The 27,793-nt window shown below is 36.6% G+C and overlaps 4 protein-coding genes across 5 annotated transcripts; all 4 read right to left on the reverse strand.

Annotated features, from left to right (window-relative positions):
- Positions 1-2,153: 2,153 nt before the first annotated feature.
- LOC115974112 lies at positions 2,154-3,056 on the reverse strand. Its single transcript, XM_031094328.1, has one exon. The coding sequence runs from the start codon at positions 3,054-3,056 to the stop codon at positions 2,154-2,156; it is 903 nt and encodes a 300-aa protein (XP_030950188.1).
- A 6,763-nt stretch (positions 3,057-9,819) lies between these two features.
- LOC115974113 (methionine S-methyltransferase-like) lies at positions 9,820-10,770 on the reverse strand. Its single transcript, XM_031094329.1, has 2 exons — positions 10,552-10,770; positions 9,820-10,294 (listed from the first exon to the last, which is right to left on the reverse strand). The coding sequence occupies exons 1-2, from the start codon at positions 10,768-10,770 to the stop codon at positions 9,962-9,964; spliced, it is 552 nt and encodes a 183-aa protein (XP_030950189.1). The 3' UTR covers positions 9,820-9,961.
- Positions 10,771-13,922: 3,152 nt separating this feature from the next.
- Positions 13,923-14,731, reverse strand: LOC115965412 (22.7 kDa class IV heat shock protein-like). The gene has a single exon (XM_031084628.1). The coding sequence runs from the start codon at positions 14,634-14,636 to the stop codon at positions 14,073-14,075; it is 564 nt and encodes a 187-aa protein (XP_030940488.1). The 5' UTR covers positions 14,637-14,731; the 3' UTR covers positions 13,923-14,072.
- A 1,328-nt stretch (positions 14,732-16,059) lies between these two features.
- On the reverse strand, positions 16,060-27,043 carry LOC115977664 (methionine S-methyltransferase). Of its 2 annotated transcripts, none has more exons than XM_031099675.1 (12): positions 26,636-27,043; positions 24,146-24,339; positions 23,642-23,848; positions 23,449-23,544; positions 22,469-22,657; positions 22,203-22,391; positions 21,869-22,105; positions 21,524-21,658; positions 18,979-19,299; positions 18,617-18,796; positions 16,896-17,864; positions 16,060-16,704 (listed from the first exon to the last, which is right to left on the reverse strand). In XM_031099675.1, the coding sequence occupies exons 1-12, from the start codon at positions 26,859-26,861 to the stop codon at positions 16,372-16,374; spliced, it is 3,276 nt and encodes a 1,091-aa protein (XP_030955535.1). In that variant the 5' UTR covers positions 26,862-27,043; the 3' UTR covers positions 16,060-16,371. The 2 variants fall into 2 exon arrangements, with proteins under 2 accessions (XP_030955535.1, XP_030955536.1); XM_031099676.1 differs by lacking the exon at positions 26,636-27,043 and adding an exon at positions 24,883-25,387.
- Positions 27,044-27,793: the final 750 nt, after the last annotated feature.

Below are 27,793 nucleotides of genomic sequence, written 5' to 3' on the forward strand. Positions count from 1 at the left end.
AAAAAACACCGTTCCTTAAAGACTCTCAAACCCACCACAGCCACAACAGCAGCAGCAACAACATCAACATCAACAACGCTGACAACCTCGACGAACTCGAGAAGAAAAAAAAGGAATGGAAACCCAATGAAAAGGAAAGAAAAGAAGGAAAAAAAAAAGGAAAAAAGAAAGAAAAAGAAAACAAAGAGAACCCAAGCCTAGAACTTTGCTGTTGTGTTCGCCGCGAGTTGGATGAGGTGGGGGCTTGGTCAGCATGGCTAGGCAAAGGGGATGAAGTGTGATGTGCTTGGATTTGGGAACGGAGAAGAGTTTCTGTGGGTTGGGTTTTTTGTGTGAAGGAAAAACTGTTGGTGGGGATGTGAAGAAAAAAAAACTCTAAAACCCACCACAGCCACAATAGCAGCAACAACAACATCAACATCAACAGTAGTGACAACCTCAACGAACTCATAGACCAATGTTGATTATTTAATTCACATCATAAAAAAAATTATTTAAAAAAATATTGCATGTTATAGTCATAATTATTTAATCTAACAAATTAGTCATAGATCAATGTTGCAAGTCCATTTTTAAATAGGGGTAAATTTGTCTATTTAAATCATTTCCTCTCATTTCCATCCTAATTTTTAAAACCTCCAAACAAGGAAAATGACTAATTACTTAATTTCCCCTTATTAATTTTAAAAACATCCAAATAAGGTGGAGGATAACCACTTTCCTTTACTCTCCTCCCCACTACTCTCCTCTCTTCTACTTCATTCTACTCTCCTCCCTTTCTAAACTTCCAAACAAGCCATGAGTTTTGGAAACTGAAAACACCTAAAATGTATTTTTAGTTTCCATAACTCATAACTCAAAAATCAAAGAATTGATTGATGAAAACAAAAACTGGAAACAGAGTTATAAAAATCCAAACGAGCTTTTGAGTCATGATTCATGAGTCCCACCATTTTTGAGTTATGAGTTATGGAAACTAGAAATCCAAACACTTCCTTAATCTCCCCAATTATTTATTTATTTAATAATACCCAACTAAATTCTAATTTGAATGGAATTATTTTTCATTTTTTTCTTACCACAGGCGAGAAGGAAGATTCAAACCCAAATTTTCTGAAACGGTTAAAACCAAGTAATTTATTACCATAATTGTTTAGTTATAAGTTGTTCAAGACATGGTGTCTTGTATGATAAATAAAAAAAAAAAATAAAACACTTCAATACTTATTTGTTTGCATTCTAGTTTATAGAGTAATTCATCAAATTGATTAGATATAAAATAATAAGGGTAAATTATACTTCATTTTTTTGAGGTTTAGAGGAATGACAATGAATTCCTAATATGAAAGGAAAAAACACACCTTTTGACTAGATTAAAAAAAAAAAAAAAAAAAGTAGTTTACTTCCTTCCATTAATATTAGCAACAAAAAAAATTCTAAATTAAAAAAAAAAAATCTTTATCAAATCTTAACCATGATTAGCGATAACATAATTAATCCAATTTAGGATAAGAAGACAAAATTTCACCTTCCTATTAATTGGTGTTGCATACAAAACCATTTTGTGGTCATGGCTTTTATCATAACCACACTGTTTAAGCACTTGGACAATGGAAATCCTCTTGAAAACAAAAACTACTGTGTCATTTTTTTTTTTTTTTTGGTAACAATGGAAAATCAAAGAAGGGTTGCCATCTTCGCCAATTGCTGGACTTCTTTGAATATGGGTTCAGGAGCAACTTTGATTTGTAGACTTTGAAACATTCTATTTTGGGTTCGAATATCTTCTAGGAGAATCTCTGCTTCCTTGTTGTTTGTATTTATGGTTGCCAGCTCATCCGCTAAGTTTTCTGAGCTAACAAGTAAGATGACTTTTCTATATCCTTCCTTCCAAGCACCGTAGAGTGCTTCACGAATAGTTAAAAGATTGCTGGTCTTCTTATTCCTCGTATGCCATGAGAAACATCCCTTCTTGATGGATTGTCCCAAGTGATTTTTAATCACAAAGGCTCCTCCATCCCAATTTGTATTTTTTTTTTTTTTGAGAGGGAAATGAAATTTCATTAAGCAAGAGAAGAAAACAACAGGGCAGAGAATACAGTCCGAACACAGAGTCCACATAGGACAGAAACAGAGCACACTTAGAGATAGCATTAGTTCAATACAGAATGGAACAAGGAATTCAAAAACAGGGGAAAAACATCCTTCCATACATGACTAGCGTTATTCCATTTTGCATATTGGGCCAGCTCGTGAGCAGCACCATTGAATGCCCTGTTTACCTGCCCTGCTTCCAGGATACCTTGGATTAAGTGACCAATCTCTCCACCACAAGAGCCCTGAGAAATGGCCTGAATTGCAAGAGCAGCATCAGATTCAAAAATGACTTTCGAGATCGCCATTAGCTGAGCTAGAAAGATGCCTTGTTCTAAAGCAAAAAGCTTAGTCCACTCAGCTGGATAAATAGATGGCAGAGCCTTGCAAAGAGCTGCAACAACCTTTCCATCACTATTGCAAACAATTGCACCCACACTAAAGGTGCCATTGCCATCCAATGGCGACGCACCATCCACATTAACTTTGAAATATCTAGGCGGAGGGGCCAACCAGCCCACATTCGATTCATATTTCACATGACTGAGCTTATTGTTGGCTTCATGGATATCCTGAATAATACTTCTCGCCAAATCCCAGATTTGCAGCGGAGAGAGGCCCTTCTCATTATGCACTAGTTGGTTCCGGTTGTGCCAAATTGCCCAGGCAGTAGCAGAAAAATAATCTAAGTGCTCACCATTGGGGCTTGAACAGAAATGAAGAACTATATCAGTGAAGTCCAAGGCATTCAAAAGAAATAAGGGGCAGTTATTCCAAAGAGCCCAAACTGACAGAGCAAAATCACATTGGATTAATGCATGAGTTAGGCTTTCAAAATCTTCTCCACATACAGGGCAGTCGCAGCACAATTGAATTCCTCTATCCGCCATTTTCACATACACAGGGAGGCTATTAGCACAGGCTCTCCAAGCAAAGATCTTGATCTTTGGAGGGAGTTTCATTTTCTAAAGTTTTTTCCAAATAATGCTTTTTGAGTCTCCGGATGAGCTTTCTCCCAAATCCTTATCTGACTGAAGCTTGGCAGCAATGTGGTATGCACTTTTAACCGTGAACACCCCTCTTTTGTTCCCAATCCATATCAGTGAATCCTCTGGCAGCCGCTGGCCTAGAGGAATTTTTAGAATCATATCTGCTTCAAAGGGCAAGAACAGTGTCCTTACTACATTGGCCTTCCACCACTTAGTATCTTGGTCAATGAGGGAGGAAACCATAGGGTAATCTCCAAAATCTCTTGGAGGGGAAATAACTTTGAATGTGGAAGGGGTTGGGAGCCACTTGTCTTCCCAAATGTGAATTAGACGCCCGTTTCCAACTCGCCAACGAGTTCCGTTCTTAATGATTTCAATACTTTGGAAAATACTTCGCCACGTGAACGAGGGGCTGCTGTCTAGACCAGCATTCAGTATGTCTTCATATGGGAAATATTTAGCCTTCAAAGTTCGGGCAGCCAGGGAGCTTAGGTTCGTAAAAATCCTCCAGACCTGTTTTGCAAGTAAGGCCAAATTGAATGCATGCAAATTACGGAAACCCAATTCATCGAGGGATTTTGGCTTGCACATTTTCTTCCAACCAACCCAAGCAACCTTAGATTCTTGCTGCTTCTGACCCCACCAAAAGCTTCTCAAATCCCTTTCAAGGTCTTCACAAAGGCTCATTGGAAGAAGGAAACAACTCATAGTGTAGGAGGGGATGGCTTGCGCAACCGCTTTGATTAGGATTTCTTTGCCTCCCATTGAGAGAAGCTTACCTTTCCAACCAGCCAACTTCTTTCCCACCTTTTCTCTTATTTCTGCAAAGATTTGTTTTTTTGAGCGACCAATAATGGAGGGGAGACCAAGATACTTTGCGTGCCGCAAGTCGTTCATAGGCCCAAGAATGCTTAAGATTTCATCCTTTCGCTCTTGAGAAGTGTTTGGGCTGAAAAATATTGAGGACTTCTCGGTATTGATCTTTTGCCCCGAAGTCGATTCATAGATTCTTAGTATTTCCATCAGCTTGTTGCATTCAACTCTATTTGCCTTACAAAAGAGGAGGCTGTCATCGGCAAAGAAAAGGTGGCTGATTTTTGGTGCCCCTCTACAAATGGTTATGCCATTCAGCTGTTGGCATCTTATTGCTTCATTGATAAGAGCTGTGAAGCCTTTCGCACAAAGAAGGAACAAGTAGGGAGATAGAGGGTCGCCTTGTCTAAGGCCCCTAGTTGGCACAATACATCCATGAACCGAACCATTTATGATGACTGAGTACGTTACCGAGGTTATGCACTTCATCACCAAATCAATCCAAGACTCATTAAAGCCCATTCTCCTCATTACCTTGTCAATAAAGGACCACTCCACCCTGTCGAAAGCTTTGCTCATATCTAACTTTGCAGCCATAAAGCTATCATTCCCATCTCTTTTACGCTTTATATAGTGCATAATCTCATAAGCCACCAAAACATTGTTAGTGATGAGTCGGTTAGCCACAAAAGCACTTTGATTCTCTGAAATAATATAAGGAAGAATAGCTTTAAGACGGTTAGCCAAAGTTTTAGAAATGAGCTTATAAACAACATTACAAAGGCTAATAGGCCTAAAATTAGTCATTCTTAGAGGATTTTTGCATTTTGGAACAAGAGCTATATTAGTTTTATTTATTTCAGCCATGGACATTCCAGAATTAAGTACATTCAGCACCATGTTTGTTACATTATTGCCTACAATACTCCAATATTTTTGAAAGAAAAATGCAGACATACCGTCTGGGCCGGGAGACTTGTAAGGATGGAGTTGCTTGAGGGCTGAAAGAACTTCTTCTTTGGTGAAGCTTTTGGTCAACTCTAAGTTCATTCCTTTCGTTACCTTAACCGGGATGAGATTAGTAACTTCCTCAATCTTGTTCGGTAATGAAGTGGTATAAATTTCCTCAAAATATGAAATGGCAGCCTCGACAATGCTATCTTGGTCACCACACCATTTATCAAATTTATCCCAAATACCCAAGATAGTGTTTTGCTTCCTTCTTTCCGAAGCCCAAGCAAGAAAATACTTCGTGTTTCTATCCCCCTCTTTGAGCCAATGAGCCTTTAAACGTTGACACCAGTAAAGCTCTTCATTATCAATGAGATCATTAATGTCTTTCCTCACTTGCTTTATTTCCTCGGCAAAATGACCATCCCCATCCAGCTGAACCAGAAAATTAAGCCTTTTCCTTTTCTCTTGAATCTTCTTTGGGATTTGCCTGTATGTGACTCAACTCTAAGCCTTTAAGTCCATGGCACAAGCCTTCAATGCAGCAGCCATTCCTTCTGTCGTATTCATATTGCCTGCTGCCATCCAAGCAGCCTCAATAATGTTTTTACATTCATCATTTCTTGCCCACATAGCTTCAAAGTGAAATCGGTGGGTGTTGGATTGTTTAGGGGCTTTGGGGTCAGCAGCATAAAGCACACAATGATCAGAAGTGGAATCCACCAGGTGATTAATTTTTACTTCACTGAACTTATCAATCCAATCAATTGTTGCAAAAGCTCTATCTAATCTTAGATACATCCTGCTGCCACCAAATTGCATATTACACCAGGTGAAATCTGGCCTCAGGTATCCCAAATCTTTGAATCCACAATCATTAACTACTTTCCTAAATTTATCCATCTGGCTCTGTGATCTCTCTGCACCACCAGATTTTTCATCCATAGATAAAATCTCATTAAAATCGCCCATACAAAACCAAGGGAGCTGAAATTGATTCTTTAAGAACTCTAGCAAATTCCAAGACTGCTGTCTCATATGAGATTGGGGGTGACCATAGAAGCCAGTGAAACGCCAAATAAAATTAGAGGATTCTTCAGTGATGACAACATCAATGTGGTGATTGCTGTAACTTTTTATCTCTAAATTTGTATCCCTAATCCACAGGAGAGCCAACCCCCCACTACGGCCATGACAGGGAACATAGAGCCCATTTGCAAACCCAACTATATCCTTAATTCTCTCCATTCTGCTTTTTCTTACTTTAGTCTCCGAGAGGAAGACTATTTTGGGACCCCAGCATCGCACAAGATCGTGCAACGCTCGAACTGATCGGAGGTTCCCAAGCCCCCGGCAGTTCCATCCTAAGGAATTCATGGCTTCCGGCGGTGCTGTACAGCAGCCACTGCCGATATATCAGATTCATCATTTGTACCGAGTTTAACACAATGCACATTAAGAGCAATATCATTCTGAGCTTCATTAGTATCACTATTATTTGCATCATAAGCAATATCACTAACACAATGCACACTAGCATTATCATTATGATAGACACCATGATCAATGCAAACATTACTCCCACCTTTTCTTCTCTTAGCTGAGTTATCTAAGTTTTCAAGTTCCTTTTCAGAGAGAAGCAAATTAATTTGACGTTTTGTACCTGAGTTTGGGCCGAGTGCTTGCTTCTCCTTTCTTTGGGTAAGGCCTTTCTCACGGGCTATATTTTTTATTCGGCCCCTTCCTCTTTGGTTTTTCTTTGCTTCTTGGGCTGCTGCTTGTTCTGCTCTTTCTTCTTGCTTTTGGGCCCAATGCTGTGTCCTGAGTGGGCTTGTGTCTTCATTGTTATTGCCTACGTGTGAAGTAGATTGACAGCTCACTTGCAACATACTTCTTTCACCCACTCTAATAACCGGATTTGGCTCATCTATCTGAATGGGAGTGGGGCTCTCTGTATCTACCTCAGCCTTTTGACTAACAACTCCCATATCAATTTCTCTTATGTCTCTTTCAGCCCTGACTTTAGCCGACTGCCTGTCTTGAGTATCTGACACTCCACATATCTGATTTTGAGCTGACTTGTCCCCTAAGTTTGAACTTTGGAAAAAGTCTTCATTGTTGCTTTCTTCTCCACAACCCGCCGGTGAAGTATGCAGAAAATTTTCAGCTGCACACCGGCTTCCATCTTCATTTGTATTTTCCTTGGCACCTAAATTTCTAGCTTTAAAATTCATTTGTTTTACATTTCCACCATTAAAGGCTCCATTTGCCTTTAACCACTCCCCATATTGCTTCGGGGTGTTTTGCCAGTCAGAATAGATCTTGCAATGTTTGTCATCATGACCAAGCAGCCCACACAAATAACAGAAGGTAGGGAGCCTTTCATATCTAAATGTAATCCAAAACTTTTCACCAATCTTATTCACTACATTTCCACCTCTTCGGAGTGGCTTCTCAATTGGGAGATCCACTCTAATGCGTAGGAATTTGGCTTGATCTGAGTGTTTGGCTCTTTTATCTACTTCAATCAAACGCCCCAAACTCTTCCCAATATCCTGACAAACTTCCTCTGACATGAGCTCAAATGGGAGAAAACAATATTTGTTGCCGTGAGACCTTTCTTCCATCTACACAGAAGCAGCAAATTGTTTTCAAAATTCCATGGCCCACTGTTTTCCACCCAATCGCGTTGATAACTTGAGCCAAATTTAAATTGTAAGATGTTGCTCCCAACGTCAACAATTCTTAGTTTCGATCCCATCTTCCATGCTGCCCTCAGTGTGTTTTTCAGAGTTCTAATGTTTTGCTGCCTATCTGAAAGAAGCCTTCCAAACAAGCTTAATGAACATTCTTCTAAGAGGTCATCCCTATTTTGAGTTGAAATTATAATATCCTCTTCTTCCTCTTTAGTCAGACAAAGGTGCTGCAGCTCTTCGATGATATCTTGTTCCATTGAGAAGACCAGTGAAGTGAGAGGGTAAGAAAACCCCCACAGGGGAGCTTAGTTCTCTACCAAAAGGAGAGGGAAAGTTCTCTTACAAGGTGAGAGAGAGAGAGACTCCTACATGGGAGAGCGTAGTGCTTTCATCCCAATTTGTATTGCCGTGAAGGTTTTTATTTCCTATGATAATTAAAATCTGCCATTCCTTATAGTTTGAGATATTTCTATAATATCTTTTCTCTTGTGGGTCATAGTAGTGTTGCTCTTGGAAAGTCATTGCTTGCATCCATTCACTCTTTAATCTTTGGACTGTACGCAAAGCTTGATGGATGTCCGGCTCTAGTCTCTCAAAAATAGCTCTATTTCTTGTCTTCCAAATTGTCCAAAGAATGGCTCCTTGTTCAATCAATATCTCTATATCCCTTTGACTTTTTATATTACAATTTTCAATTTGTGACTTCATCCAATTAGCCATATCTGTTGTGTATATCAAATGAGTTCTCAGCCCTTGCGCAGCACCATACCACATAGCTCTAACAAAGTGACATGACATGAACAGGTGATCTAGAGTTTCCTGATCTTCTCCACAAACCGCACAAGTATCATCCGTAATTATCTGCCTCTTGGCTAATTCGGTTCTTGTAGCCTGTAGGTAGTCCACGATAAAGAATTTTCCACAAGAAGGGAGACACCCTAAAAGGAATCCCAAGTTTCCATAGATTAAGCCAGCATTTTTTCCTTGTGTAGTCATTACGATTTGCATTTTCTTGATTTAGGGCCGTTAACATCTTGTAGCCCTTCTTCACTTGGTATTCACCACTACTAAAGAAGGGCCAGATTACCTTATCAATGTTTCCAAATTTGGAAAAAATCGTACTCAGGATAGCTTCTACTTCAATCCTATAATAAATAGTATTAATCAGATTACTATTCCAGTTCCTCGATATAGGATCCATAAGGTCTTTAACTGTACCATATAGTAGTTGAAGAAGATCTAAATAGTCAGCACTCCTTGGCTTGTACCAAAAGGAGTCTCTCACTCTAATGCTGTCCCCTCTTCCCACTTGCCACTTTGCTTACGCCAGTGGGGAGTTCCTTGTTTGCCATATATATTTTCCACATCTTGCTGGAGTTTTTAGGAACTTGATCTATTTCCCATATATGGTTGATCTTGCGGAAATATTTGCTTTTCAAGGTTTTGGCTAGTAACAATTGCAGATTTTGCCCTATCCTCCAGAATTGCTTAGCTACTCAAGCTTGATTGAATGTTTCTGTTTACCTGATTCCAAGACCCCCATTGCATCTTGTTTGGCAAATCTTTTCCCAAGCAATTTTAAAATTTGTCCGCCTACCTTCTTTTTTTTAGAATACATTTGTACCCTAAATAGTAAATTTGGGTTAGATACTTTAAAATTTAATGCATTTTTGATATATGCTCATACTTCCTGAGACCTTTGCAAGTTAGCAGTATTTGGTGAAAAGAATGTCATTGGAATTTCTTGTTTTTTCCCTTTAAGTTTGGAGTTGACTGAGGTTCTCCCAAACTTGAGGGAGAGTATAATTGACCCAAATGATAATATCTATTTTGTATGATTTTCAGTGGATAAATATACATACAAAGTTACGGTTTACTAAACACATGATGAATCATTGTCTGTCATGCTATGCATAATGATGCCCGCAACGTTGAAACAAGAGAGGTAAGCCTCATCAATTTTTGTATTTGTATTTTCTTTTGTTACTATGGTAATCCAAGCCATTCGAGCACCCCATCATTCTCCCAAGTGTTCATAATTTCTCTGTCCCTATACATGAATAATACAAGGAAAAATCCTTTTGGAGCTAACTCCATGGTACTACTAGGAGAGGATCTGAATCCACGATTTTCACATATAACAAGGAAACTGAGAAGATTGGTACTATATAGCCACATCAGTCAATTTAATAAGAACAAGATTGATTGGTATCATTGTCATATAGACAGAAAAATTTAGTTGAAGCCAAGTCAATGAAATAATGCTTGACCTGAGCTCTGCAGGACTTACAACAAGCCCAATTGGAGCTGACTTGAGGAAAAAAAGCTCAACTTAAGTTCTGTGGAATTGGAATTGACAACAAGATTGGTTTATTTTATGATGTTTAATTTGTGAAAACAATAAACTTGGAGACAATATCAGAGTGATTCAGGCACTGATTCTTTGAATTTGATAATGCAATCCAATGCCCGTTCAAATTTGCTTTCTTCTAAAGCAATTGCGAACCTGCAATAGCCACGAATCCCAGTCCATGAGCTGCTGTTGATGCAAAAACCAGTGACTTTGAAGATGGCTTCCCTGATATTTATGTCATCAAGCTTGACTTCATAAGTTGCATCATTTTCTGTGCTTCCTCCATCTTTAGGCGATTTCTTGAGCTTAACAATCTTGTTGAGATAGGCAGAGGGCTTGGCCCCCATGGAAACAACAGCGCAGGATTCAAGAACATCCCACCCACAGTTTTCAAGTGTCTATAGCATTTACATGATGAGAAAGGAAGTTAAGACAAAAGTGTTAAGGGGAAAATAAATAAATAAATAAATAAAATGGAATAGAAATTAGGTCATGGATTGTAAAACAACAATACAACTGCTTGTTTTTAAGAGAGAAAGAGTGCTAAAACAACTAGTTTGAATTTAGCTTTCTGTTTGGCATTAGGAACAATGCTCAGAAAAGTTAAAAATAAAAAAAGACACAAAGGAAAGTTTTTAGCACGAAAGATAATTACCTCTTTTAATCGTCCAGATCTCTTTCTCAAATTCCTTATCTGTTCACCAACACCATCCAATACGTCTCCTGATTTCCGCTCTCCCAAACCCAACAACTTCTTTATAGCATATTCAACAGTACTATGAGGTTTGCTTAATCCAGGGAAATTATGAAATGCGTCAACCAAGAGAGTTTGGTTTAGAACAAGGAACCTGAATTTGAATGCTCCAGTCAGCATCTTAAGAGACAGTCCTCCAAGCAGAACGACACCAAAAAAGGGATTTACAGAAGTAAGCTTTGACAAGCTTCCATCCAAATCCCAACCACCCCAACTTTCAGAGTCAAATTCCAAACCCGAAAATGAAGTATGTTAGATGTTACAAAAGAACTCATTCGGATTGTGAAGTCCATCTCCTAAGTATTTTTTCTCACTTACTACGTTCAAATATATTTTATATGCAGATAATTTGTATAACTCTGGAAAGAAATTTACAATCATGATCTCTTAACAGGAAACTCTAGGAGCACGTTTCTTAAATTGTTCTTTTTGCATATCAACACCAGCCTTCTTTTCATTCAGTGGAGTTTGCTGGAGTCTTCCTATAATGACTCGTGAATCATGAAGAAAAACTAATACTAGAGTGTTGCCCTGAGAATATATATGAATTCTGAACTGAAAATTATTTTAGCCTCCCAAATATACAATGTTTCACACAATGTCCATACTTCCACACAAGGTGTTCACATTATATACATGAGGTATTGGATGTAAAGCAATCAAAACCATAAATGAATCATACAGTAGCATCCACATTGCCAGAGGTCAATCTATTCTGATGGTCCAAAGCTAACAAATGTGAGGAAGAACAAATTATAAAAACAAGTATCTAACAAATGACAAAAAGATAAAATCATTTACATTATACCAACTTAGTTACTATGAATTATATTTTTTTACATGTATATTTAAAAACGTTCAACTAATAAAATTTTTTGTTGTTTAATAAGGGATTTGGGTTTGAATCCTACCAACAAATAAATAAATTTTATAATATCTTAGGCTAATGATAAAGAGCTAATTTTGTGAAAAAGAGACCATTAGTTATAATTAAATTCTATTGTTTCTAATTTAAAAATAAATAACATAACATAATTTAAAAGAACGGGCACACAGAGAAGATAAAACTAATGATAGTGACAATGAAAAAAGTATATAAACTTGTCTTCTTCACCAGATGCAGGGCTGTCACAAGAAATACAAAGAAAACCTTTTTAAATGAAGTGGCAAACAACTATTCAAGATAATTCAAAATAATCCTTAACCACACATATATCACAAGTAACTAGCAACTAGTTTTGCAGAAAACACCGAAAAGACCAATGAGGTAACAAAATAAATACTACGTTAACACGATTATTAAAAAAGGCATCCCCCTGCTTTTCTCATCGTTATCAAAAGAAGACCTCCTGCAAGAGCAAGGAGTGTAAAAAGCACACCTCGCATAAGGTCACACAGTACAAGAAGGGAAAGGATAGCCTTGCTGCTCAGGGAATACGGCGTCATGATCGCAAGCATTTAGGCTATGGAGGGCAGACAAAGCCCGATGTTGTGGTGCCACAATGGGTTAAAGAAACTAGCTCGAGTATGTTTATATTATGATGGCTGATTAGATTTGTTATATGGATAATTTGTGACGTCTCTTTATATATTTGCGGCTAATTTCGGTTCAAAATTCAAATTTATTGGGAGAGATTGTAGTTATCTTCTTTATTACTTATACAAGTCATAGGGTTGAATAATCTCGGTAAAAAATGAGAATGGCTAAAAAATATAGTTAGATAATTCAGTGAAATTTTATATTATTTTTCTATCAATGCCTATTTTTGTACACGTAAGAAAAACACAATCCTCTAAGCAAATTGTTTTCCATAAGCATTAGATTACGCTCTAAAAAACTACTTAAATCCATTTTAATAATTCATTTCACAGTTCATCTAATATCTCATTTCTTATTCTTCACATTACATTCAACATTATTTATTTTTAATTTATTTCACTCTCTCTTTTTCAATGTTATTCATTGTCTCGCTCTTCACCATGACAATGCCTCTCTTCCTCTCTGTTTCTCCCCACATCACAACAACCATAGCTCACTACCACTACAACCATCGAAAATCACATACCTATACTCATAAAATCACATACCCATGTTCATACTAAAAATCACAACCATTAGCAGCAGCAGCAGCAGCAACTAGCTACCATCACCACCACCACAGCCATCAGCATACCCCTGTATTGAAAATCACATCCATCATTCGCAACCCAACCATCATTATCGCAAAACCAAACTGACGCACCATTGCAATCCACTACCATATAGACCGGAATCAACCATTGCACAACCCATCTAAACCCAAAACCCACATCCCATGACCAACGCCACCACCACCGCACTACCCTATGACCAAATAAATCTTTGGTTTGGGATGACTCAAACGAAACCATAAATCCAAACCAACATACTCTTGAATCTTTTGTTTTGATAGAGCAGCATGGAGAGAGAGAGAGAGAGAGAGAGAGAGAGAGAGAGAGAGAGAGAGAGAGAGAGAGGGGGGGGTGGGGTCAATGGCGGAGCTAGGATTCTAGTTTAGGGGGGGAAGATAAAATAAAGAGTTGAAGGCAAATAAATTTCAATTTTTTTAATTAGTATAATTAAAAAAATACTTAACTAATTTATCAAAAAATTTGATTAGCATATAAAATATAATGTAAGTGATAAGTTGTTTCTTTTTTTTTTTTCCCCTCGTGCATAGCATTAGATTTATTTATTTATTTATAATTTTTTTTAAAATTGATTGTATGGCATTTTTTTTTTAAATCATAAAAGTATTGATGTTTATTAATTCTATGCTATATTGTGTTTATCGTAAAAGCATTATAGAAGAATTAAAGAAAGCAACATAAAAAATTTGGCATATTGGTTGGAGATGTTGTGATAATATACCATTTTTTTAATTCCAAGATTACATAGAGTACATATAAGAATTTTTCTCTTCATTACATTAGCCGAGTTTGAAATATTTTCAAAATAAAATTTCAGGTCAAAGCTATTATTACTAAAAATGATATTTGTAGGGGAATATAATGAGCTTCTTGGTAATCATCAGCCAAGAAAAGTACATTACAAGTGGAGCCAAAAGTCACAACCCAGTAGCACAATATTACATGCAGAGTTGCAGAATATAAACTTATAGCAAACAGAAACATACACAAAGAAAATATAGGAAGATATGCATATTAAGGGGGTATGAGTTTGGGTGAGGTCAGGGGGGGCAATTGCCCCCTCTCGACCCCCCCTAGCTCCGCCCCTGGGTGGGGTTGAGGGAGAGAACTTAGTTTGATTGCATCAAGACCAGATCACAAAAACTTGAAATACAAAACCAAACTCCCAGTACAAAGGAGTGTCATATTTTGCTTGAAACATACATATTACAACACAAAAGCGAGACACAATAAAACATACAAAGCATTATGCATTATATCTCAGCCTTAGTAGCCTTAATGTCTTCACCAGAGGACCCCTCCACATCAATGTTAATCACTTTAGGCTGCCTCTTCTTCTCCTCAGCAAACTTTGGCACTGTGATCCTCAAAACACCATTCTCAAGATGTGCCTTAACATGATCCAAATCCGCATTCCCTGGCAACCTGAACTGCCTCCAGAACTTGCCATTAGTCCTCTCAGCTCTATGCCACTTGTCACCCTCAGCTTCTTCTTCACCTTTCCTTTCTCCACTGATCCTCAAAACCCTGTTCTCCTCCACCTCAATCTTGATATCATCCTTGTTTATCCCAGGTATGTCCAAGGTTATGACATGAGCTGTGGGGGTCTCCTTCCAATCTGCACGTGCAAAAGCAAGGTTCTCAACGCCTTTGGGGATGGTTAGTGGGGTTTGTTCAAGGATTCTAAAAGGGTCCTCAGATGGGAGCATCATGTCCCATAGGGACCTTGTGTATGGCATCAACGCATTGGCCTGTGTGGCCATAAGACCAACAAGTACCATAACAAGCAGAGACATGGTATAGCCTGGCTTGCCCATTTGGGGGTTTCGAAGTTTGGAATACAAATGTAGTCGTTGAGAGAAGGATATATTGAGTGGTGGGTTTGCTTCAATTTGTGAATTTGTAACTTGGTTTGTGTTAAAGGCGGGCTTGGGGTTGGGGTTTTATAGGAGATGGGAGAGGTCAGTTTTGTGCGTTTGCTTTTCTGGATTGTTCGTGATATTGTCCTGAATTGAACGAGTGAAATGTGGGACAGTGTAGAATGTTCCAGAGAAAGACCGTATGATCTGGAAGTAGGGTAGGACACATGCCACTTTCAACTAAAGGGCATTTTTTTTTTTTCTTTTTCTTTTTTTGAATGGAAGATATAGAACTAAAGGGCTTCTTTTTTAAACGGTTCTTTAACCACCAACCCCCATTCTTATTATTATTATTTTTTTAATAATACTCAACTAAATTCCAACTTGTATGGAATTATTTTTAATTTTTTCTTAAGACAAATGGGAAAGAAGGTTCAAAACTTGATTTTCTAAAAAGGTTAATACTAAGTAAAATAGAAGCTTTAATACTATCGCATACTCTTAATGTGATGATTACTCTACAGTTATAAGTGTTTGTGAGGATAAAGAGAAAATGTTGGAGTTTAAGTTTATAGGAGAAAGTTTGACACAAACACACACACACACACACACACACACACACATATATATATATATATATATATTTTTTTTTTTTTTGAAACAGACACACATATTTATTTAAATTAGGTTAGAATAGAACTCCTATCTTTTATTAAAAAAAAAAATAGAAACTTTAATTTATTACCATAATTGTGTAGTTACAGGTTGTCCAATATATGGCATCTTACGTGATAAAGAAAAAAAGTCACTTCAATATTTATTTGACTGTATCCTAGTTTGCAAACTAATTCATCAAATTGATTACATATAAAATAATGAGGGTAAATTATACTTTTTATTTTTTTAGGTTTAGGAGAATGATATTGAACCCCTAATATGAAGGGAAAAAAAAGCCTCTTGATTAGATTTTTTTTTATGTTTTAATTTACTCCTTTCTGATAATATTAGAAATAGCATATTTTTTTTCTTTTTTAAATCTCTTTTACCAAATCTTAACCATGAACATAACTAATCGAATTTAGGATAAGAAGACATAATTTGACCTTGCTATGATTGCTGCTGTCTCATCGTCAACCTTCAGAAAAAACACTTATTAAGCCAATTATTAGAATCGTTTAACTTCAGCCATTTGAAATGCTTTTAATCTATTAAACACCTATTAAGGTTTTAAATTTCAATTTTAACTATGTATATGGCGGCTGTACAATATATGGGCACTAACATTCATCATTAAACTCAGCATCCACATAATGAAACCAAAGGCAAAAAAAAAAAATAAATAATATATATATATATATATATACATACATACATACTGAGAAAACTTACATGTATTATAAATGGTTTTCACATACTGCAGGGAAACTGAGAAGATTGGTATTATAAAGCCACATCAGTCAATCAAATAAGAACAAGATTGACTGGTATAATTTTCATATAGACAGAAAAATTGAGTTGAAGCCAAGTCAACGAAATAATGCTTGACCTGAGCTCTGCAGCACTTACAATAAACCCAATTGGAGCTGGCTTGAGGAAAGAAAGCTCAACTTAAGTTCTGTGGAATTGGTACTGACAACAAGATTTGGTTTATTTTATGATGCTTAATTTGTGAAAACAATTAACTTGGAGACTATCAAAGTGATTTAGGCACTGATTCTTTGAATTTGATAATGCAATCCAATGCCCGTTCAAATTCACTTTCTTCTAAAGCAATTGTGAACCTGCAATAGCCAGGAATCCCAGTCCATGAGCTGCTGTTGATGCATAAACCAGTGGCTTTGAAGATGGCTTCCCTGATATTTATGTCATCAAGCTTGACTTCATAAGTTGCATCATTTTCTGTGCTTCCTCCGTCTTTAGGCGAATTCTTGAGCTTAACAATCTTATTGAGATAGGCAGAGGGCTTGGCCACCATGGAAACACCAGCGCAGGATTCAAGAACATCCCACCCACAGTTTTCAAGTGTCTATAGCATTTACATGATGAGAAAGGAAGTTAAGACAAAAAGTGTTAAGGGAAAAAAAGAAAAAAAAACGAAAAAGAGGAAGAGTACTAAAACAATTAGTTTGAATTTAGCTCTCTGTTTGGCATTAGGAACAATACTCAGAAAAGTTTTTTTTTAAAGACGTGAAAGTTTTTAGCACAAAAGATAATTACCTCTTTTAATCGTTTAGATCTACTTCTCAAATTCCTTATCTGTTCAGCAAAACCATCCAATACGTCTCCTGATTTCCGCTCTCCCAAACCCAACAGTTTCTTTATAGCATATTTAACCGTACTATGAGGTTTGCTTAATCCAGGGAAATTATGAAATGTGTCAACCAAGAGAGTTTGGTTTAGAACAAGGAACCCGAATTTGAGTGCTCCAGTCAGCATCTTAAGAGACAGTCCTCCAAGCAGAGAGACACCAAAAGAGGGATTTGCAAAAGAAGTAAGCTTTGACAAGCTTCCATCCAAATCCCAGCCACCCCAACTTTCAGAGTCAAATTCCAAACCCGAAAATGAAGTATCAATTACAACTCTAGCCCCGAATTTAGCACAAGTAGATAAAACATTTCCTATCTCTTTGTTGTTATAAAGCAAGCCAGTTGGGTTGACTGTTGGTCCAGAAATGTAGACCCATGGCTTATTTACAGTATCAAGTACTTCAGAAAGTGTCTTCTCTGTCAGCTTAAATCCATCTTCACATTTAGTAGGTATATTTACAATGTTTGCTTTTAAAAATTTGGCAGCAGAAACATAGTTTCCATTCGAGCCTGCCGGGAGGCATAAAGTTCCACCTTCTTGAATACAGCAGAGGACCACCTTATTAAACAGAGCTAGTGAGCTGTCAGCAAATACAAATTCTGTGCTGCTATCAGTTGGAAACCCATAATTTCTCTTGATAAAATGTTTGATGCTAGAGGTGACATCTATTTCTGAATCAGCCATGTTTTGTCTTGCAAAACTTTCGAAGATCGCAGCCTTTACAGCAGATGGTATGGGCAAAAAGCTTTGATCGACATCCATGTGAATCAGGGCCGTGTCCTCTGCCTCATTGATTGACAACTCTGAGTTATTTAAGACTGAGATAGCTGAACTGGCAAATCCAATCATCTCGACCGAGTCGCATTTTTTACTTTCCCTCTGAAGGACATGCATCAAACATCAATTTGATGAGCAAACTTGCCTCCAGTGAATACAAAGTGCACATCTATCGAGCATTTAAAGTAGCAAATCAAGACAACCATGTGACCTACTTCAACGTGACATTTATAGCACTCAAGTTAAAGTGAGGAGTGCAAAATGAGAAACTCCCAAAAGGCCACCTGTTATAGTACTACCCTTCTCAAGCATGTCTAATTGTGGAGTTCTGAACATTCAGAGAACATTAAAAGAATTAATTAAATTAAAGAAAGATCACATCCTAAAGGGGGAAAGTGATTGCTTTTCTAGTGGTGAATCCTGAGTCTCCGGAGGATTTCATGTTCAAGGCTCCCAAGTAGTCAGGGAAAAAATAAGATAAGCTCTAGAGATCATGGTAGCCTTAGATAATGAAATGATGCACATGAATCAAAATTTCCTGCTATATGTCTTTTTCTGGAGGGAGGTGAGTGCTGCAATCAAGGTCTTTTTTAATAACTCTTCACTGGATTATTTTTTTTCACCATAAAATAATTGAATGTATCATTTCTTTAATCCTTTTTTATCATAAAAAGAATATTTCCTATTTTGCCTGTTAAACTTATTACATGCCACATGATATGATTAAATTTCCAGATAATCTTCATGCCATGAATGGAAGAGCTACTCCATCAAAGACTATGTTTTCACAAAATAACATATTCAAGTGCAGTTAATGGGAAGGATCTTAGGAAGTAATTTAATGACTAACAAACCTCAACAGATGGACGTCGGTCAGCAAGTTGAAAAGATAGAAGCTCGTGGAAAAGACAACCGTAATAATATTGATTAATTGGTGCAGTGATCCCCTCTAGTAGTTCTACAGTCTTGGACAATGCCTTGAAGATGGCCTCTTCTTCTGAAATGATGAAAGCTACTTCCAGATCTGAATAAACCTGGTAAAAGGTGATTTGACTACCATTAATTAAAAGAAAGAACAATAATCTAACAATAAGATGATAAGATTGAATCTAAAGTTCGATAATACGGCTTGTTAGCTTGATTAGATACCTATTAACCTTCATATATGTCAGCTAGACTAAGTTATTTAATGGATTATATGAAAAGAGAAAAATACCTGATTTTTTACTAGGCCACAGATAATTGCTGCATGTGAGGGTAGACGAGTTCCTGCAAGATATTTGAGGACACCACTGGAACCTGGGAGGCTGGATAGCTCAAAATTATCAGATATGTCTAAGAAAAGACGACATCCAATTTCTCTCGTAATACTTAAAAGGTGCTCAAATGCTGAACTGGTAACGGCCTCAAAATGAGCTATCCCAGTGACCACCACCTGTGGTTTTAACTTCTTAATCACCTCTATCATCAAATCTGATTGACGCGGTGCTTCAATGACTGTAAGTATATCCTGTGAAGGGTTATCACTTCCTGTATTCTACCATAAAGAAATACATAGAGTTACTAACATCCCTCAATTGAAGTACTCAACAAAACACCAAATGGTGTTTTGACATCCATATACGCTTATACAGTAAATTGTCTATTATATTTTGACGCATCTGGAGGCACGAGTCATTAAAGAACCAGAAATGACATCATTAAAAAACATTGAGCGACCAAATAATTTTTTCTATCCTTGAAAATCTACAAACTTGTCCAAATTTATTATAACAAATAAAGTCTTTTTAGGTTATAAAAGAAAATATGCATTTATGTGTAATGCAAGATGCAGGGAATGAATTGACTTCATGTCAATTACATGTCACTACACCATGGTAAACATGCTGGCAACATCTATGTCCACAGATATGTTGAAAAAAGAAGAAGATACTTGACAAGGGGAGAGTGGATGCTTTTTACGAGCATATTTATTCCAAAATGCCAAAGGGTGAGGGGGTTGATAGTTTGTTTCGGAAGTTAACCCGAATGGGGTTTTTGATGTGCGCTCGTTCTATAATTCTTTATCTGCTCCTCCTACCATTCCTTTCCCCTGGAAGTGTATTTGGAGTGTAAAGGTACCTAGAAGAGTTTCTTTCTTTTTATGGACAACAACTCGGGATAGTATTCTAAGTATTGATAACCTTGTAAAAAGGAACCTGCCTTTAGTTAATTGGTGTTGTTTGTGCTGCTGTGATGGAGAAACAGTGGATCATCTTTTACTTCATTGAAAGTTCACGCATGCCTTATGGAGTAAAGTTTTTTTTATGTTTGGTATACAATGGGTGATGCCAAAGACGGTTGTTTCTCTTCTTTTTGCATGGGAGAATTATTTGGGGATACACTTTTCTTCGGTCTGGAATATGGTGCCAGACTGTTTGATGTGGCTAATTTGGAGGGAATGAAATACCTGCACTTTTGAGGATGTTGAGAAATTTATTGATCTTTTTAAGTCTTTGCTAGTTGGGACATTGTTTGAGTGGTCTCGTATTTGGGGTTTTATGCAATGTATTTCCGTATTTGATTTCCTGCAATCTGTTTCTGTTTCTCTATGATTTTTTTTTTTTTTTGTATCAAGTACGGTCTATTCATCATCGAGAACATGATGTACTTTTTTATTAATGAAAATATCTATTACCTATCAAGAAAAAACTTGACAAAGTCCAAACTGAATGAATGATGACATATACTGATAAATGTGTCAAATACATATATGTACGTGTAAAAAATAATAAATGAGTATGGTTTTACATAATTATTTGAGTCCATTGTCTTGAATATAATTATCAACATTAGACAAGAACCATGAGATATAATAAGAAACAACTAGAATTGATGACAACAATGTTTAGCTCTATACAAACCAAGTTCCAGATAACATAAATCAGTGAATTTTTAGCATAACCAAGAAAATGTTGATGACAACAATGACAATGATGAAGGGTACTATACATTGATTTCTATTCATTAAAAAAAAAAAAAAAAAAACACTGAATACATCCTGACATATAAAGCCTTGCATTTCGAGGCTACTAATTTGGAGCAAAAGATCAAATCATTATCAGCTGGTTAGCCATAACTAGAATTTACATAACAACAGCCCCACCACCCCGCCCCCCCCCCCCGGCGGGGGGCGGCCAACACATAGACTCTTATACTTTGATGCGGGTATTTCTGCATCGTGCACACAAAAATTTGGATGATTTTAAAAGCAACACAGAATATTTTCGCCTGTCCAAAGCCACTTAATTACAGAAGGAAATTAACCTATCCTTGGCACCTGAACACCAGCACCCATACCACCAGCCATGGGCTATTGGTAGCAAGATCTTATAAGTTTTTTACATTGATTGGAGAATATTTCTGTTCATGTGTGCAGGAATGGTTGCAAAATGCTTTCCTTTTTTATAGGAAAGAAAAAAAAAAAAAAAAAAAATTATTGAGAAAAGTCTACATGCAAAAAGGCACAAAGTAGCCAAAAGAAATACAAAGGAAACCAAAAGATCATGTACAAAAGAGATGAGAATCCATAAACATCGGGAGGAATTCACTAAATGTGAGTCCCCAAGCCCTAGATCAATTAAACAAAGATGTTACGACTTATGAGTGCATAATATTAGATTTTTTATTTATTTTAAAAAGTACATAATACTAGAAACTTTAGCTAGGCTATTAGATAAAATTGACATTTGAAGTTGAAACATCATCACAAACTAACATACCTCAATTACCAAAGATGTTAGCCATGGCCTAGGTAGGTGCCGGGTCAGATGTTCATCAACAACTGCAAGACGGGGTGAGAACAACCTAAGAGCATTCTCAATTGCCACTGCCCTTGAAGGAAAGACAACAATGTTCTGCACAAGAATTGAAGTTAAAAAACAAGTCAGGACTGCAAGTCATAATGAGAGATACTAGCATTTAGAAAAACAGACCGACCAGAAAGGCAAAAGATTATGCTCAGCAACTTTTTTTTAATCTGGAGGCAAGAGGAAGAGAGGGGGGGAGGGGGATTGTGAAAGAAGCAGGATAACTAGAAATTAACAAATATAGTTAAATTTTCTTACATCAGCATTCAGTGGAACATGGTGATATGTTTTCATAAAGCCTGCAATGAGATTACGAAATAGTTTGCTTCCAGCTGGTGGCTCGTACGGGAAAAAGGAATTCTCTTTCAAGATCCTGGCAAGATAAGCTAGGAATGGAATCTTCTCGTCAGCAACAGAATCATCGTCAAAAGATAAGTCTAAAGAACTGCTGATATCGTGGAAGCCATTTTTAAGGAACTCGAAAATTGTCTTGACCTGTCAATTAAAATTTTTGTACTTATGGTTGCCCTTTCCCATCAAGTGCAATAAACTTCTACTTTGTAAAAATGCGAACTTAAATCAAAGTGATCACCTGATTTGGTTGACGAAGCTGGCAACTGTAAACTGATAAAGCATGAGAAATACTGCCCCCAGCCTTCCCATAGGCCCATGCTGTTCGAGCACAAATAGGCTGATCTCCAGAAAGCCCCATGAAGAACTCAAAACGGTGTGGACTGTTCTTCTCAATTTCAACCAAGGCTGAAATATCTGTATCAGCAGCCTGTAACAGAGCATTTCAAGGGTAGTGCATTTTGGATGGAAAATAAAATAAAATCCAGTGAAATGGGTTTTGCTTGCCTGAATAACTTTAGTCTGCCAAATCTTGTTAACACAGAAACCACGACGCTCAAACAAGCGTTTACAAACAGCTTGTCCTGGACGGCCTCCCATATTGAAGATTAAAATCCCCAAAGGTTTAATGACAGATATTCCTTCCTCAACTGCCCTTGCAATTAGACCTAATCCAAACTGGTCCTCAACAAAACCCTATATAGAAAATAATATATAAATTATAAAGGTAACAACTATTTAATCAAGGTTATGAAGTTTTTCAATCCTCTCCTTTTTTTTTTTCTTTTTTTTTTTGATAAGTGAATAAATTTATTATCATGAAAAAGAAGCAATGAAGTACAAAAGAAGTGCAACAAAATTATAGGAAAGTTTTTCAATCCTCTTTTAAACAGGGGGTATCGATAAGATATAGTATTTTATCAGTCATTTTCATGGCTAAGCATGTCTGATTATGGAATCAGTTTGCACGATTAAGAAAGAATATAAAGAAATAGTTTTAATTAAAAAATGATGTTGCAACCATAGCATGTTCGGAGAAGCAATATCCTATGTCAAAAAATTTTCTCTAATTTTTATCCATTCAACCAACTGCCCTACAGTAAAGAACTCAACAATGAAATATTTTCTCGGCTATCAAATGGACCCTGTTCATTTCAAAGAAAATGGAGTGAATTTTATCCAAATCAGGAGCTGTTAGAACTGTTTGTACCTCCCTAGGATTGAAAAGGTGTGAACCACAATAGCATTAAGTACCTAAACAAGACTTACTGTTTTTCAATCAGTGAGTATACCAAACAATTGTGCATCAGATATTTATTTTTAATTCTTAATTTCTCTGCCCATACAACTTTGTTAGCCAAGGACAAATGACTTATAACTACAAGTTTAGGAAGCAATGTGAGATATAACCTTGCATCATACAATGCTAACTTACAAGCAATTTTCAGGTACACATTAACATTAAAATATTAAAGATCTCTCCCAACCTGAAGTGCACAGTAGTTACTCAACGAATACAGAAATTCCTCACTCGCATTTTCAGTAATCATCTTAGACATTGCATCAGGATTTGGGTTAAGAATCTGCAGGAAGAACACAGATAAGGGCAAACTAGGTAAATTAGCATTCCAATGCCATTGAATGAACCAACTTCATCAAATATAACACCCTAGGCAATACCTGAGGTATGCATCCAACAATTCGTTCAAGTTGAATGCCATTATCTTTACAATAAGAGAGTAGATCAGATTCATGAAACTCCACCCTGTCCAGCAATGTTTTCTTCTCTTCATCATAAACGGGTTGACCTTTCTCATCCAAAGCATTCAAGTATAAGTTTATCCCAGAAACCTTTACTGCTCGAGGATTGATATCAAGGCCATACACCTGTAAAGGTTGTTTAGGCATCACTTAGAGAACACAACAAAATGGTTATATCATATCTAGCAGGCATCTGTAACATTAAAGATGGAAGCAAACTTCAATTGTTACATGCATATCCATGTGCAACTGTGTATAAATACACTTATATTCATTTAAATAGTGATGAAGTGATATGTTATAAAACACCACACCATGGCCAATTGGCTAATATTTGCAGATATGAAGATGAAATATACAAAGGGGATCAAAGATAAATATGGCATTTCTACAACACAGGATAAAGAAAGACAAAGAACCAACCTTTGATGGCAACCACTTCTCAGCAATGGCAATGGATATCCATCCATTTCCACAACCAAGTTCAGCAACTGTCTTGTCCTTGAAGATAGAATCTGGGTGTCGATTCAGTCCTTCATAGAAAGTGAAGGACCAGTCTTCTGGAACAAAAATGCTAGGGATCACCATTGTTGTCAATTTCTTTCTTCCCCGATAGCCTGCATTTGGCCCCCAAGAGAGAGAGAGGGGAAAAAAAAGGTGTCAAGAAGCTAAGTCAAGAAGCATGCTAAGTCAGTGTATCAGAGGCAATTTTCTTATTGGGAAGTTACACACACCCATGACCTCACACTCCATCCATTCTTGTTGGAGGTGGAAGTTCCATTTGAGCCATAGCTCATTGGCCAGGCATGCTAGATGCAATTGATGACTTGATATTACGAAGGGGTAAAATGAACTATGATTTATGTATAGAGCAAAAAAGGATACAGCATGCCCATGATAAACGTAGTGAAATGTTAAGTCAACATGACTATGTTAATATACTGTGAAAGAGAAAATCATAATTAATGCAGCTTATCACACAGAGAAATAGCCCATGAGCTAATAAAACAGAGCGAACACAAATTCAAGAGGGTTTTAATGTTTATACATTATCAAACAATTTCTTGAGAGAAATGCAATTCAGCACAAGCTGAAGGTGCTCAAAAACACAGGACTCTCTTGTATCCCGGCCTAGAAAGTAGAATAATAAAGGGACTTACCTCTAGCAAACTAAAGGTGAAACAGAGAATGGCCCATTAAAGAACGAAAGCACGGAATCATCACTGGACTGAAATCTGTTTTGCTGACAGTTTATAAAATACAAGTAAATAATGTATTCATTAATGTACAAAAAGGGTGCAACCCCAGTACATTGGAAGTTATTGGCAAGTCACACATGCACACAATAGGTTTTGAACCCATAACCTCACACTCCACCCACTTTTATGGGAGGAGGAAGTGCAACTTGAATAAGAGCTCAGTGGCAAAATCTGTTTTGCTGACTGCAAGTGACTGCTATGAAATATTTTGGAACATGATGGTGACACAATAAGTTCGAGGATAAAATGCTAATTATACCCTCTAAGTTTTAGATTACATCTAAATCGGTCCCTTAAATATTGAAAAGTTGAAATTTACACCATTGAGTATCAGAACAATATCAATTTGTCACTTCTGTCAACATCATTAGAATTTTACCGTTAACCTACACAAAATGACGTCTTTTTGGGTGGGAAATTATTTAAGTGAGCTAATGACAAAACTATGATGGACCATAATGGAAAGGGGCATACTGCTATTGTTGCAATAGTCGATGTGTAAATTGCAAATTTTGGAAGCATGACCAATTTAGAAGCGGGTGCATTTTAACCTATGCTCTGTGTTATCAGACAGGCAAGATGAAAACTTTTCTGCCTAACTTGACTGTGAGATGAGCAGCTTAAAAGACCTGGAGGCAGGAATCACTAGACACATGCTTCTAACCACAAAACATTTGCAGGCAATCAATTTCGATCAATGAAAAAAAAAAAAAAATTTGACATGAATTGATAATTTCACTATTTCAACCAACTACTACAAGCACAGAATCACATTCTCTCAAATGATTTGAACCGACAATTATACTATTCTTTCATTGTGTTAAAGTTAACTATAGCTTTCTTTTCATCAGTTATTCAGTTATAAGGTTGTGTTCTGTTTGGTTTCTAGGAAAAGAACGGGGCTTAAAAAAAATGGCAGAATTCTCACCAACCCACTTGGTAAAATGACTCAAAAGAGCACCCACATGTACTTTCCTATGTTGTTTAAATATTTTAATAAGTCATAGTTTAAGTAAGGTCCGGTTAACAAATCCGTTTTTGAAAAAAAAAAATTCGGAATTGAAAAAATTGTCAAAATTTTTTCAATTTCTAATAATTTTTTTTTTTTAATGGTATATTATTATGTGTCCCTAGCCACACGTTAGTAAAATGAAGGAGATTCGTTTGGACGAAAACTTTGTGCAAAAAAATATCTTGAGGAAAAGGACAAATTTCAATGATTGGATTACCAGAGACCGACTTCATTTTAGTTATTGGTTTCTCTTTTTTTTTTTTTTTAATCGAACTTTCACACACAATGGTTGGTCAATGAGAAACCCAAAAGAAGAAAAGAAAATAAACGAAAGTAATGTATGTTCTGAGTAAGTCACCAAAATTAAAGAACTAGTCTTTATGATAAATAAAACTGACCCAAATAAACAAAACATGTCCTGATGTCCATTATGTTCTTTTAGCTCTGTTTTCTTAGTAACCAAACAGAAAAAGGGAAATTGGGTTGCTATAGTATACTGAAGAAAGATGTCCTAGATCCAAAAATGGCAAAAGAAAAAGCAAAGAAGATATATATATGTTAGCTCTGTTTTCAGAGTAACCAAACAGAAACTGAATGGAAAAAAAAAAAAAGAAAAAAAAAAAAAGAGAGAAAATGGGTGACCTTGGAATTGGTCGAGGTAGATGTCCTCGATGCGAAAATGGTAAGTGTGGAAGCATTGAAGAGAATCGTCATTGGAAGGAAAGCGTTTCCGGAGATCGGAGAGGAAGATCCGAGCTTGGACACGGGTATTCGGATCCTCGAGACGCTCCAAGACCGATCTGAAGGCTCCGTAGGCAGCGTCTCCGGACTGCGAACACTCCTTCAAGAACTCATCCACCGATCCCATTTCAATGCCAAGAGAGAGAGTCTCACACGCCAACACTCTGATAGAGAAAGAGGTCTGGTTTGTGGGCTAATTAATTTGTGTGTTGTGAAATAGTAGTAAGCTTTGACTTTTTCCTTTCCAAGAAAAGAAAGAGAAAGAGAAAGAGAAAGAGAAACAGAGAGAAAGAGAGAGGGTAGCTCTTACTGCTTCCTTGTTTTGGTATCATTCCGTGGTTCTGTATATAGCTTTCAATTTCGGTGTTTTGGAATTAAAATATTTGTTTGGGATTGACTTTGACTAAGATAAATCAATTATATTATTATTATTTTCTTAAAATTCAAACAATAACCAATATAAGTAATATGTTATGTCCGTAATATTTTCACAACAAATCATAATCAATAATAAATTAAGAAAAAATTGCATTGGTTTAGGAAATATTTTTAAATTTCTTTGATAAGAAATGAGAAAAATAACTGTTTTTAACTGTTTTTTATATTTCCTATGAATTATATAATAACTGTCTTAAAATGGTTCATTAATAAATACCATAAAAACAGGGATTAATAGGACCCACTAATTAAACTTTATACTTTTAATGAATTAGGCACTATAATTTTGTTTGTATTTGGATTTCTTTGCCTCTAACGTAGGGGGACGATGATTCTCAACAAAAAAAAAAAAAAAAAGTCATTCAAGAAATGATTGCTATGGGCACTTTTGCTTTGATATTTAGGAAGGAAAACGTGAAAACTTTGGAAGTCATTCTAAACGACATAATCGATAGCGAAAGGCAAATGGAGAAGAAACTACAACCAACCTCATTGGTTCTTCAACAACGTGTTGGTTAAACACTTAAACGTTGCACCGACACTTGACCTAAGACCCAAATTTTGCAAAAAGTAGTCAAGGTCCAAAATTTGTACATGATACCCCAAATTGTGTGGGTTTTA

This window comes from Quercus lobata, chromosome 2 (assembly GCF_001633185.2).
Source record: "Quercus lobata isolate SW786 chromosome 2, ValleyOak3.0 Primary Assembly, whole genome shotgun sequence".
NCBI lineage: Eukaryota > Viridiplantae > Streptophyta > Magnoliopsida > Fagales > Fagaceae > Quercus > Quercus lobata.

Bases quoted from the DNA above. Each gene is read 5' to 3' on its own strand.
- LOC115974112 (XM_031094328.1), bottom strand. From the start codon at position 3,056: ATGAAACTCCCTCCAAAGATCAAGATCTTTGCTTGGAGAGCCTGTGCT.
- LOC115974113 (XM_031094329.1), bottom strand. From the start codon at position 10,770: ATGCTGACTGGAGCATTCAAATTCAGGTTCCTTGTTCTAAACCAAACT. The intron at 10,295-10,551 runs GTAATTATCTTT...TAAATGCTATAG, and splicing joins GATCTGGACGATTAAAAGAG to ACACTTGAAAACTGTGGGTG.
- LOC115965412 (XM_031084628.1), bottom strand. From the start codon at position 14,636: ATGGGCAAGCCAGGCTATACCATGTCTCTGCTTGTTATGGTACTTGTT.
- LOC115977664 (XM_031099675.1), bottom strand. From the start codon at position 26,861: ATGGGATCGGTGGATGAGTTCTTGAAGGAGTGTTCGCAGTCCGGAGAC. The intron at 24,340-26,635 runs GTCACCCATTTT...GGCCAAATGCAG, and splicing joins CTACCTCGACCAATTCCAAG to GCTATCGGGGAAGAAAGAAA. The intron at 16,705-16,895 runs GTAATTATCTTT...TAAATGCTATAG, and splicing joins GATCTAAACGATTAAAAGAG to ACACTTGAAAACTGTGGGTG.